Raw genomic sequence first — 13,592 nt, 5'->3', positions numbered from 1 at the left:
AACAATGAAATTAAACATAGGTACACCAATACAACATTATGTTTTGACTCAACTTAAAACCTAATTTATTTTTGTAATTTTCACTATTCAGTTCATGGAATTCTTCTGCTGCTGTTTTTCAATTCTTCTAGTGCCGGTGGCAAGTTATTTTTTAACTGCATTACAACCATAAATTCACTTTCATCAGTGACAGGGGAGAGGGTGTTCTGTTCCCAAAGAAAGATTTCGCCACAGCCTCCCTTAAACCATCAGCTCACTACTTGGCAGCTATGCTCTCAACGTTGACTTTCGGGAGTAGGAATAGGCCTGGAGATAGGCTAGGTCCACTGTTGAAAACTACCACAATGAACAAGTTCTTTGGAATTTACTGTGTAGTAACAGATGCATATAATTGTTCCTATATTAATATTATTATTATCAAGTATTTTCTTTAATTTTATTGTTTTATCACAAGATGCACTCCTAGTATTGTAATACCATGGTTAGGCCTATATGAACATCAAGGCTGAAATTGCTTTAAGAAATAAGAATTAAGGAGTGATATAAAAATATCAAATGAGTTTTTTATTTTTTTTTAATAGAAAAACCAACAAATCAAGCTATAGTGACAGACAGTATATAAATGTTTAAAAGGGTAATCAGTACAGAAATATAGCATATACTGCTGTACAATTGAATTTTCTATCTTTGAAAAGTGTGAAAATACAGTTTTTTAGAACAAATTTTACTGGTGTTATTTAAAAAAAAAAAGAGTGTACCGTAATGCTTCTTTATTTGCCTGTTGTAAAACCCTCTATGAATTAAACATTGAATTGTTAATAAAGATCGAAAACAGTTCGGTTTTCGTAGCTTTATAAAAATCTTTAAAACAAATTATTTTACCAGCCGAATCAAATAAATGAAGAAAATGTGGGGCTTTGTATCGCCCGCTTTGTACTACAGAATTGAAATGGCCAATCAGAATGAAGGAACTATTTTGGCGGCGTTATTGTGATTGGTTGAGTGCGTTCAGCCACCCTGTAAGTCCTACTTTGCATACAGAAGTGCTTATAAGCACTGCACGTTCAGTTTCTTAGCATTATCGTCATTTGTTACTGTACTGTAAAGATGCCTCCAAAAACCTCTGGAAAAGCTGCCAAAAAAGCCGGTAAGGCTAAAGCTGTTAGAGCTGGCGACAAGAAAAGAAGACGTAAGCGAAAGGAGAGCTACAGCATCTACATCTACAAGGTGTTGAAGCAAGTTCACCCAGACACTGGAATCTCCAGCAGAGCCATGGGAATCATGAACAGCTTCGTCAACGATATCTTCGAACGTATTGCCGGTGAAGCATCTCGTCTAGCTCACTACAACAAGAAATCCACCATCACCAGCAGGGAAGTCCAGACTGCTGTCCGTCTCTTGCTGCCCGGTGAATTGGCCAAGCACGCCGTCTCAGAAGGCACCAAGGCTGTCACAAAGTACACCAGTTCCAAGTAGACAACGACCGCCTGATTCCAACCAAACGGCTCTTTTCAGAGCCACCAATTGATCAAAAGAGATTCGTAGTGTTGCCTGTCTATTTTGTTTTTTTATTTCATTTAAATGTATATAGGTGCCTAATGATTTCAATAATAATTGGTATCAATAATAATTGGTATAGTGACTATATTTAATAGCAGGCGAGTGCGTTAAGCTTACGGTATACACTTAAAAATTTTGCATGATCGGTTTATCGAGCTCAATTTTACTGTGTGATGTTTTGATCTTGCATTTACGCGTCCTTACAAAACATCAAATCTACATAAGATACACACAACACTAGATTATAATAATTTGTATAACCAGGGAACGGTGAAATTACTTTGTTCCCTGGTATAACGGTAATAAATTTAATAGTGTGGATGTGATCATACTGACTAAAGGCCTAAATTACTGTACTGTATTTAGAATTTAGGCTACCGTCGGTTTATTCAGCTCAATTTTACTGCAACATGTTTCGATCGTGCATTTACTTGTTCTAGGAAAATTCAAATCTACAGATAGACCTAGGCCTATACAATTTACAAATGTATATATATATAGGCTATTACTGTACTAATCATCCGGGAATAAATTTCATAGCGAGATACTGTATACAAGTAGTACAGGTATATGCTTATTCTATCCAGGTTCGAGTACATTATATTAGATTACAACGTACATTTATTATTTATTCAAGCAACAGTTACAATATACAATATGATGAATAAAAAGTATAGCTGCGTTAGTCTGTACAGTATAGAAAGTATAAAGTAATAAAAAACAGCAGCACTTTTGAGACTAACAATATACTGTATAATTTATTCTCTAGCTTTCGTCCACACAGTGGACTTCATCAGGTCTCCTGATGAAGTCCACTGTGTAGACGAAAGCTAGAGGATAAATTATATATTGTTTTTTTATTTTATACTTAATATACAATATATAATACAAATCAAATGAACATGGACATTGTTGAAATTATGAATATAATGATATGAAAATATACAATTCAATTATAATTGTTTAAAATTAGGAATATAGACTTTGATTAAAATGTATAATTTAAAAAAAATTATGAATGATGTTTAATAAATGTATACAAAATGATGAACAAAAGAGAGAGAGAAAAAGGTGTAAAATAACAGAACAAGAACATTTGAGCCTGAAATGGCAAATAACAAATGTATAAAACATCAGCATTCAACTGATACACTACAGTAATAAAAATTCTCGTTTAATTTGGATAGTATAAGCACTGGTACCGTATATAAGCGTAAGTAAACTGGTGAAAATATATCAAAATTGGATAGTACGTCTATAGAATTATTAAAACGGATTGTTTTTGCATTCCATCTAGGCCCCTATTTAACCTGTGAGATAACCAATGTTTGATTTCGAATTTATTCTCGTTTTTAGGAGGCAAATTAGTATGTAGGACTATATTGTTAAAACTATATTGTAAAATCTCTCGGGCATATGATGCCTTTTCCAGTATTTAATATACTGTGAAACTAGTAAATCTAAAATATTTTAAAGAAACGTAAAGTATTTTATTCAGACTTTCCGAAGAATTAAACCAAATAAGCATTATTAAAATTTCAACTGATTTTCGAAACTTTTAAAAACATAAAGGTATCTGCAATCATCGTTATACCAGCAAATTTAATTGGGTTTATGTAAACAATATCCTGTAGGAAATGATTACAGCATATCTGCTTTTTTCTCATTTAAATTTCAAATTGTGGCAATTCAAATAATGATTACAGTATTTAGATCACAACAAAGCATTATATTATAAATTGTAACAATATAATGTTTTCTACATGCCGCCGGGTGTTCACGCGCCTTTTCTCCTTGAGAGAGAGAACAAAGGAGTTTGCAGAGCGTAAGAGGGCGCCTTTCTAGTTTAATTAGAAGTGTGTCATATTACGTCCGTAATAGGTTAATATATTTGCGTCAATTCTTTCGAAAGGCATTATTCACTTCATTGAACAAACTCGATATGTCTGGACGAGGTAAAGGAGGAAAAGGACTTGGAAAAGGAGGCGCTAAGCGTCATCGTAAGGTGTTGCGTGATAACATCCAGGGTATCACCAAACCAGCTATCCGTCGTCTTGCTCGCCGTGGTGGTGTCAAGCGTATTTCTGGTCTCATCTATGAAGAGACTCGTGGTGTTTTAAAGGTTTTCCTTGAGAATGTCATCCGTGATGCCGTCACTTACACCGAGCATGCCAAGAGAAAGACCGTCACCGCCATGGATGTCGTCTACGCATTGAAGAGACAAGGCCGAACCCTGTACGGATTTGGTGGATAAGCTGCTGTTCATCATCTATATCAAACCAAAAGGCTCTTTTCAGAGCCACAATTTGTACAAAAGAGAATGATTGCATAGCCTGGCCTATGTATTTCTTGTGTCCGTGTCTGATTTCTTTAACAAATATATATGAAGTCCTAGGCCTAATATTATAATGATCGTAATTATGTAGCAACGGCTTAAACTAGGGTAGGCCTAACCTTGTTTAGCGAACCCGCCGCCACGAAAAAGTGAAGATTTCAGAAAAAGTAAAAATTTTTCTTAAATTTTTGTTATGCTCTCCGCTGTTTGCCACAGAATAATTAATACAGTAAATGAAATTTGCTTTCCCGGTACAATAAAAAATAAGGTACAGTACTAATAATATATTCTACAGAATAATGATAGAATAGGCTACAATTCACAGATATTATAAAAAATAGATAGAGCAAGAAAGAACAAAAAATTCTTAACAAATTTATCGTTCGACATTTTTTTTGTTTTGTATTTCATTTTTTGTTTTATTTTCAACAGCAGAAAAAAAACCAAAAAAGAACTTGTGCTTTCAGGGACACAAAATTACAATAGAAAAAAAGACTGGTTGACTAAAAATGTTTACGATGCAGCAGTACTAGTAGTAGTCCTAAGCATGAAATTAAAATGACACACTGTTGGCCAATCTAATTTATGAACCACACGGTATCCTTGCAACTTAACATAACACTGCAACAGTCATAAACCTGGAAGAAGCCCTTTCCATCCATTATTAAGGCTTTATATAAGCATGGGGGAAGAAAATTTTATAAGTAAGCCTATGAACCTTTATCAAATCTTATATAATGCCTATTAGTAAATTGCATAGTTACTTCATTATCATGCTCACAAGATGGTAATTTCAGCAATCTTCCTTGTTAAGCCAAAATTTTGCCATTTTGGACCATTTACATTATCAGCTAAATTTAAAATCTTGTAATAAATAAATCTTTGTGTCTAAAGCATTTGTTGATGAGGTAACAATTCTAGGCCCATACCTTATCTGCTAAAACTGACGTATTGTGAAGGGACAAATTTGACAAAGTGGGTGCTTATTTATCATTAAATTATACATGTTATTTAACATAGTAGGTTAAAACAAAAATCAAGACTATTTCATAACAAAAGTATTCATAGCTTTTAAAATTTTTTTTTAGTAAAGCTTCAACCTATCCACAGAAAGAAATCACTGATTGGATAATAATACTTTGGTAAACAATAAAAGAGCATTATTTCACTCCTATTTTATTAAGGTGTGGAGTTTAGTTGCTGTGTAACATTTTGCCCAAACTCAGTGCTCATATTTTTTAGCCGATTTCAGCTCAAAACTGTTTTTATTTTGTTTTTATTTTACACACTTTTCAAATATAAAAAAGATTAGTATTATTGTACAGCATTTTTTGGTTTTTCAAAAGAAGTCTCAGCTGACATTTTACGTGAAACTCAATTTGTTCTTATTTTGTTGTTAATTTTTAAGTAATATTCAGTCTGTGTTCTTATAAAAAAAATTTAAAAAAGTAAGTGGTTATGCTGTGACGTTTTTATGTATTTTAATGTGTATTTTGCTTCCATGTTTTAATAATATGGTGATAATGATGGTGATAGTAATAATGGTGATAATAATTTTAATTGTAAATTTGTTGTAATTCCATAAAATAAATACCATTGCCAGCTATTGGGAGGGACAGTTCCACATATTTTTTCTAATGGGTCCACAGGAGATGGGTCCACATTTTTAAAAGTAGGTCCAAATTATGTATTTTTATGCATAAAATTAGTACACATTTTGAAAAGTGGGCCCAGATTTCTCATATTTAGCTTAAAATGCGTAAAATTTAAGAAAATGTGTCCAGAAATTTCATATTTTTGCATAAAATGGGTCCACATTGTTTGAATTTACATATAAAGTGGGTCCACCCTGATTGTCCTGCACTGTTTTAAAATCCTGGCTATGGCATTGACCATAATAATGGTTGAAGTACTGTTTAGATAGTAGTATGTATTTTTTTTTTTTTTTTTTTTTGTAATTTCAAATTGATAGTATATTAAGCCTATTTTAATGTTGGTAGGAATTCTTGCCATACAAACAATGCTGTAATTTAGGCTTGGCTGCTAACGTGTTGTGAAGATTAAAAAAAAAATTGAATTTGAAGCCGTTGGTGGGCTTTGGACGACTTTCATGTGTTAGTATAGTCACAGACATGGGGTCTGTGCCTGTGGTATAGTATTCAAAGAAAGATCATTATCATCTAAAATCAGTGGGATCGTGTGTTTCATTCTTTTGAAAGTCAAAGCTCATTTCTGGTTTATAATATAGCCTAAATAGGCTTATTATATTTATAATACCGTTTTTACATCTCCCTGGTTATGGAGGCCCTATTTGATTTTTGGGGGCTAGCCTAGAGAGGTGGTCATTTAATTTATTATCTTTACATCCCTGGTCCTAAATAAAATTCCCAGGCAAGTTCATAAATTGCTATATTTTACAAAAATTATAAATAATATAGGCCACCCTATATGGCCTAGGCCTTAGCCTACAAGTTTCATTTTGATTGTTCCCCAAATATATTTATTCAATCTTCAAACAAAGTACCTAGTACCCATACATAAATTAGTAATACAATAATTTTAGTAATTAGTAATTCAAGCTAACCTCCTAAGCAGGCCCTAAACTAGCTATACTACCTAGGCCTATAGCCTATGTAGACTTTCTTATAAGTTTACATTAGCATATATTATTATTAATATTATTAAGTAGGCCTATTTATATGCCAAATTACGTTCTCTCTGTTCTTTAATATAATACATAGGCCTATATACTGCAGCCACAGGCCCTTTACTTTTCATTATTTTATTTCTTAATTTCATATTTATAAATTGATGTTTTTCGGTGTCTGTTCAGTGTTTTAACTACAGATCTTGCATAGGTAATACACTATTTATCCATTTTTAATGTGGGGTACGGTCTTCGTATTGATTGGGGTACTGTATTTCGATTAAATCTCTTTCTTTCATATTATAGAGAATGAATGCAATACGTTCTTATGTGAAATCCATTGTCTTCTTTCAGAACAAAGCGCCTACAGGATGTTTGTTTCGCGCTTCTTTTTGCGGACGTGAACTAACACATACAAGTACCCAATCAGATTGCAATGTTTCGACGCCGCACGAGTATAAAGTGAGATGTTGGGGGAAAATATTTTTCATTCATCAATCGTGTGTTGAGAAAAAATTCGAAATGGCTCGTACCAAGCAAACTGCCCGTAAATCTACTGGAGGAAAGGCTCCACGAAAACAACTTGCTACCAAGGCAGCACGTAAGAGTGCACCAGCCACCGGTGGTGTCAAGAAGCCTCATCGTTACAGGCCTGGAACTGTCGCTCTCCGTGAGATCCGTCGATACCAGAAGAGCACTGAGCTTCTTATCCGCAAGCTCCCATTCCAACGTCTGGTCCGTGAAATCGCTCAAGACTTCAAAACCGATCTCCGATTCCAGAGTTCTGCTGTCATGGCTCTGCAGGAGGCTAGCGAAGCTTACTTGGTCGGCCTTTTCGAAGATACCAACTTGTGTGCTATCCACGCCAAACGTGTAACCATCATGCCAAAAGACATCCAGTTGGCCCGTCGTATCCGTGGAGAACGTGCTTAAAGCTGTCTCATTCCTAATCAAACCAAACGGCTCTTCTCAGAGCCACTAAAGATCACAAATGAGATTTGAAAAGCAATTGATTTTTCTTGTGTTGTATTAATTTGTAGTATTTCCTCACTAAAACATAACAATATACATGCTGTTTTTGATCATGGCTGTGGTAAAAAAAAAAAAAAATAATAGGCCTAGGCCCCTAGGTGCGTATAGGGCCTATATTTATATATACATAAGTCAAATTTAAAACACCTAGGCCAACAACAATAAGGCATACCTAGGCCTAGGTAGGTCTGATGATACTAGGCCCCTATATAGTAAACAGTATCGAAATATTGAAAATTACAATGTACTGTACAATTTTTTTTTTTTATGTACAGTAATTAGGTCTAGGCGGTTAGGCCTAGGGGCCTAGTTCTGGGTTTAGGAATGGGCCTATTTGCGGCAATCATAATTTGTATTTGTAGGTATCGTATAGTTTAAAAACTGGTCAAAGATAAAATAATAGGTAACCTAGGCCTAGTAGTATAATTCATTGTAATGACAAAATGCTTAGCCTTAGGCCTGTCTGCACTGTAGGCCTAGGCCTAGTCCCTGGTTCTCATTCAGCTCTCAACTATAAAATAAAATTTTAAAAATACATCGTCATTTCATCATTTTTTTTTTATTAAAGCCTATAGGGCCTAGGCTTACATATAGATTTAGGTAGAGTAGGGGGCCTAGAGAAGGTAAAGCCTCCAAATTCATTTGAAATGAAAGCAAACTCAATATCATTAGGCCTAGTAGTCCTAGCCTAGGTCTAGCTAGGGGCTAGGTAGGTACATAGGCCTATTATATGTATGTATCCTATGCTCGTAATACATTTTAATAGGGCCTAGGCCTACAATTTTTTTTATAACAAATGTAAACTCGACATTCACACAACAACAGAGAGGAGAAATTATTAATATTTGTTGCTATAATATGCCTAGGCTGTGAGGCGGGAGTAAATATAATAATAACTGCTGTACAATAGTACTATCTTTGAAAATGTGTACAATTTTTATTAATACTAACACTTTCTTTTTACAAGAAACGGTACAATTTAACATAGGGCCTAGGCTTAGTGTTCTTTGCCAATTCCAGGCAAATTTCAGATGCATCTTTATAATAATTATTTTTCCCGAATATGAAAGATAGAAAACAAATCTCATGATGTTGTTTTGACAATAAAGAATATATGTAAATGATTTTTAAAAATTAGTTAAAGTGTAATGCAGTTTGTTTAAGAGCTGACCTTATGCTTTTGTACTGTTAAATACTGAACTGAACTTTTTACTGTATGTTACCGCCCTGTATGTATCTAATAAATATCCGTTGAGCTATAATTTTCAGCATCGACCATTATAATACTGTATGTTTTTTGACCGTGTACAGTATGCCTAAAAATTCTAATCTTTTGCGTTTTCGAAGACAATACATTTTCTTGTATCTTCATGGTGTAAAACAAAACCGTTATCAAAATTACCGCCAAAATGAAACAAAGCCATTTTGAGCGCACAGCGATATCAATGGAAGGCAAGCGATTGGTCCTTCGATTTGCTTTACAATCATTGGTCGACTGATGAAACGCGGACACGTCAGAAGCCACCCCTAAGCTATAAAAACAGCCGTGACTTTTTCAGGTCATCATTTTCTGTACTGTATCTATCAGTGACACCGTAATTTCAAATCATGTCTGGACGTGGTAAAGGAGGCAAAGCTAAGGGAAAGGCCAAGAGCCGATCAAGCCGTGCTGGACTTCAGTTCCCAGTCGGTCGTGTTCACCGTTTCTTGCGAAAGGGTAACTATGCATCGCGTGTCGGCGCTGGTGCTCCCGTCTACATGGCTGCCGTACTCGAGTACTTGACTGCTGAAATCTTGGAGTTGGCTGGAAACGCTGCCCGTGATAACAAGAAGAGCAGAATCATCCCCCGTCATCTTCAACTTGCCATCCGTAACGATGAAGAGTTGAACCGTCTTCTCGGAAGTGTGACCATCGCACAGGGAGGTGTTCTTCCAAACATCCAGGCCGTTCTCCTGCCAAAGAAGACCCAGGCCAAGACCAAGTAGACGAAACATTCACACTCAAACAAAACGGCTCTTTTCAGAGCCACCAAAAAACAAAAGAGATTTGAAAACTTTTACTGCTTGTTATAATACTGGTTTGTCTGTGTTTATGATTTTTAACAAAAGTAATTTGAAAACTGTATGCTCTAGTTAGGCTAGGCCTTTCTATCTGGATACAGTCTCAGATCATTTTGCACATGGGGAGGTGTTCTGCCTAACTAGGTATATGTAGGGCGTTACAACACTAGACTGGAAGACACATACATAGGCCTAGGCCTATGTATGTGTGATTGTTAGGCCTTACTTAGCCTAAAGACGCCCCTAAGCTCCATAGGCCTGGACACGATTAATATTAATAATAATACTAGGCTTAGTACTTGGAAACAATTCGATTAAAAGAACACCATTTCCAGCAGCAATACTGTGCTACACACCAGGATGGTATCAAATTCTTTGTAAAACTGTACATCAGCAATTAATACAGTAGATAAAATCCACATAACATTGATGGCTACAAGAAAAATAAAACATACGGTATTTGTGCATTTTTAGCCTAGACAACCAGTATTGTAGGACTTGGGTCAGTGTTTATTATACCAGGGAGTTGTTATTCTAATAACAACTCCCTGATTATACCATAGAGAAAAATGAACATTTTCTCTGATTATACTGACCCACAACAAACTTTTAGTTAGGCCTGTAATACTAATAGGCCCTAACTAAAACTTTTTGCTTTTCTATGTAGGGTCTATATTTTAGCCTATTTTTTTTTACTTAGTAGGCTGTGCTATGTGTGTGTATAAATGTTATACAGTATATAGGATAGTGTATATAATATAATGATACAGTATATTTATTGAGAACAAAATCATTAAAAAATCATTAGATATGCCAGCCAAGCTGAACTGTAAAATGTGTTTACATCAAAAATTAAACTAACATTAAAATTAGGCCCCATAAAAAAATTATTAGTTTATTACTCCCTCCCTCATCACTTTTGGGGATTTTTTTTTCAATCAACATATATTTATATTCAAATGGTCTTTTTTTTCACTGGAAAAGCTCAGGATTTCTTGGAAATATGTTTACTGGTACAACAAAAGCATATTTTTTTAAAAATATAAATCTATTCCATTCTGATGACTTTCCTATGTGTCCCTAACCATTGATTTACTTGTGAACATCGGTAAAATGGTGGCGGGATTAGTAAAAACAATTAAAAAAAAAACATCAGTTTTTATTCTTTGATAGGGTGATTAGATGTTTTTTTTTGTTTTGGGAAAATTACAAAAAAACGACACAAATTATCATATTCATGACTAGGCTAATAAGAAAGTACATTACATTATTTGAATAATAACATTAAAATTACTGTACAAACAATTATTTCCATTGCGACAAACAATATTATTTAAATTACAATAGGCCTTGTACATTAAAAAATACATTTTCTAATACATTATTATAAACTTTAATCCAAAATACAACTAAATTTGTTTCTTGATATAAGTAACAGCTAGAATATTTAACTTTGACAAAATACAGTATAAGTTAAACTAAGGAAGTTTTCAATAACAAAATAAATATACAATATTCCTCAATTAAAAATTATGCTATAAATAAAACAATATTCAATAACAGTATTCTCAATCCATCATGCTATTCCAATATAATTTAGCTTTAGCTTGTGATACATACATTTCAATTACAGTATTTTACTAATAATTCTTTGGCAAAAAATCTAAACTACCGTATATTCATGATTGATGGAATAACATCTATACAGAATTGCTTATCTTACGTCCGTGATAAGTTTATGAGTCACGCCTCAAAATCTTTGAAGCGCGTTGGACTATGTGTGTCATATTACGTCCGCAATAGGTTAATATATTTGCGTCAATTCTTACGGAAAGTATCATTCACTGAACAAACTCAGTATGTCTGGACGTGGTAAAGGAGGAAAAGGACTTGGAAAAGGAGGCGCTAAGCGTCATCGTAAGGTGTTGCGTGATAACATCCAGGGTATCACCAAACCAGCTATTCGTCGTCTTGCTCGCCGTGGTGGTGTCAAGCGTATTTCTGGTCTCATCTATGAAGAGACTCGTGGTGTTTTAAAGGTTTTCCTTGAGAATGTCATCCGCGATGCCGTCACTTACACCGAGCATGCCAAGAGAAAGACAGTCACCGCTATGGATGTCGTCTACGCCTTGAAAAGACAAGGCCGAACCCTGTACGGATTCGGTGGATAAGCTGTTCATTCATCATCTATCAAACCAAAAGGCTCTTTTCAGAGCCACAATTTGAACAAAAGAGAATGATTGCATACACAGCCTGTGTTTTGTGTCCATGTCTGATTTCTTTACCAATGCAATAATAATATAGAGTTTAGATAAAAATATGATTATCTAGGCTAGGCATTAGCCCTGCAAGTTTCACAACAACAGCGGGATCTATGTCACAGTTAGCAGTATGTTTACTGACTGGTAGCAACAATTCTGTATTTTTTTTTGGTCGATTTCGGCCTCATGACTATTTTTACATACTTTTCAAGCATAGACAATTATTGCACAGCAGTATACTGTATTGTATATTATTGTTATAGGCCTACTGTATTATAGATGGTATTATGTACTCACGCCAACTGCAAATGTGGTGCAGATAAGATTTGAAATGTGTTTTTATAAACAATAGCTTAATGTCGTTAGGCCGCCCAACGACAAAATTAAGTTGGCGCTCAAAAATTTGGCCTAAAATCAAAATTAATCCCGGACAATGTCGTCTTTGTAAGTTGTAATTTATCAGATACTGAAAATCGTGTATAATGCGCTGACATACACAATTTTTTTTAAATATAAAATAATAATAATTATCAGATAATATCAGAAACAGACAATATTTCTTGTACATGGGTCTATAAAATATGAAACAGTAAAATGTTGTCAAGACTCATTGTTGTTATTTTTCTGCCGATTTCAGGCTCAGAATGTTCTTACTTTTTTTCTTATTAATACACACATTTCAAACGTAGAAACGTTACATAAAAAATAAAAAAGTATTGTCTATAACTGTACTGTTTCATAGTCACACTTGCTGCATAAAGCGTATATATTACATTCTCTTCTGTTTAAAAATAAAATAAAAAAAAACCTCATTTTGTTCTTATATTTCAAGCAATTTCAGCCTCAGTGTTGTTTAAAAGTGATATTCTTTTTCAAGAGTAGGCCTACATGTTTGCATACGGTAACACCCTTCAATCTTTTGTAGGCCTATATATGGCCTACTGTATAAGAAGGTTTCGTATAATAATATATATAGGCCCTAGATAATATTAGAAACAAGTATGGGTTACCTGTATATCATGTGTACATGGTACACTTTTTCAAGAGCACAGAGACTGAATTGCTAAATATGAACTAAATAAGAACAAAACTGAGGCAAAATGTCAAATGAGGTTCTTATTAAAAAAAGAAAAAAAAAAACCCCAAACAAATCAAGCTATAGTCACATGCAATAAAGTGTTAATGTAAAGGTTATATCGGCAGTACAATAACAACATCCTCTTTGAAAAGTGTGTAAATATAAGTACATTTTGAACCTCAAATTGACAAATTATAGTACCTAAGAGAACAAAGAGCCTGGGCGAATTGAAAACTGCAAAATATTAAGTGAAGCATAATATACAATGAATTAATATCCCATTTAAATGTAAATAATTTGTCAGTATCAGTCATAATGTATATGTCAAATAATGTAACAATACTGTATCCTGCTATTATTAAGCTGAAAATCTGCTAGAATAGTCATACAAAAAATGTAGGCCGAGTTATGGAATTTTAGCGAGTACCATGACACAATGAGAAATTTGACACAATATGGCGGAAGACATCGGCTTTCCGTCTCCATAGTCTGTGTGCAAGTGGTCAACAAAAACACTCATGTTACACAAAACCGGTAACGAAATTTAACAAAATAACATGCTAGTTTGATTCAATATATAATTTTCTACATTTTGACATATAAATTGTTTTGTTTTTA

At 34.1% G+C, this 13,592-nt stretch overlaps 3 protein-coding genes across 3 annotated transcripts; all 3 read left to right on the top strand.

Annotated features, from left to right (window-relative positions):
• The first annotated feature begins 1,095 nt into the window (after positions 1-1,095).
• LOC117115436 (histone H2B, gonadal-like) lies at positions 1,096-1,613 on the top strand. The gene has a single exon (XM_033259230.1). The coding sequence runs from the start codon at positions 1,108-1,110 to the stop codon at positions 1,474-1,476; it is 369 nt and encodes a 122-aa protein (XP_033115121.1). The 5' UTR covers positions 1,096-1,107; the 3' UTR covers positions 1,477-1,613.
• A 1,883-nt stretch (positions 1,614-3,496) lies between these two features.
• Positions 3,497-11,919, top strand: LOC117115425. Its single transcript, XM_033259213.1, has 6 exons — positions 3,497-3,806; positions 4,790-4,803; positions 6,897-7,469; positions 9,291-9,556; positions 10,110-10,137; positions 11,471-11,919. The coding sequence occupies exons 1-6, from the start codon at positions 3,503-3,505 to the stop codon at positions 11,804-11,806; spliced, it is 1,521 nt and encodes a 506-aa protein (XP_033115104.1). The 5' UTR covers positions 3,497-3,502; the 3' UTR covers positions 11,807-11,919.
• On the top strand, positions 9,162-9,745 carry LOC117115420 (late histone H2A.2.2-like). Its single transcript, XM_033259197.1, has one exon. The coding sequence runs from the start codon at positions 9,183-9,185 to the stop codon at positions 9,558-9,560; it is 378 nt and encodes a 125-aa protein (XP_033115088.1). The 5' UTR covers positions 9,162-9,182; the 3' UTR covers positions 9,561-9,745.
• Positions 11,920-13,592: the final 1,673 nt, after the last annotated feature.

Source organism: Anneissia japonica, unplaced genomic scaffold (assembly GCF_011630105.1).
Source record: "Anneissia japonica isolate Jap-2015-1 unplaced genomic scaffold, ASM1163010v1 scaffold287704_len1198815_cov201, whole genome shotgun sequence".
Classification (NCBI taxonomy): Eukaryota; Metazoa; Echinodermata; class Crinoidea; order Comatulida; family Comatulidae; genus Anneissia; species Anneissia japonica.
This window is presented reverse-complemented; position numbering and strand designations above follow the sequence as displayed.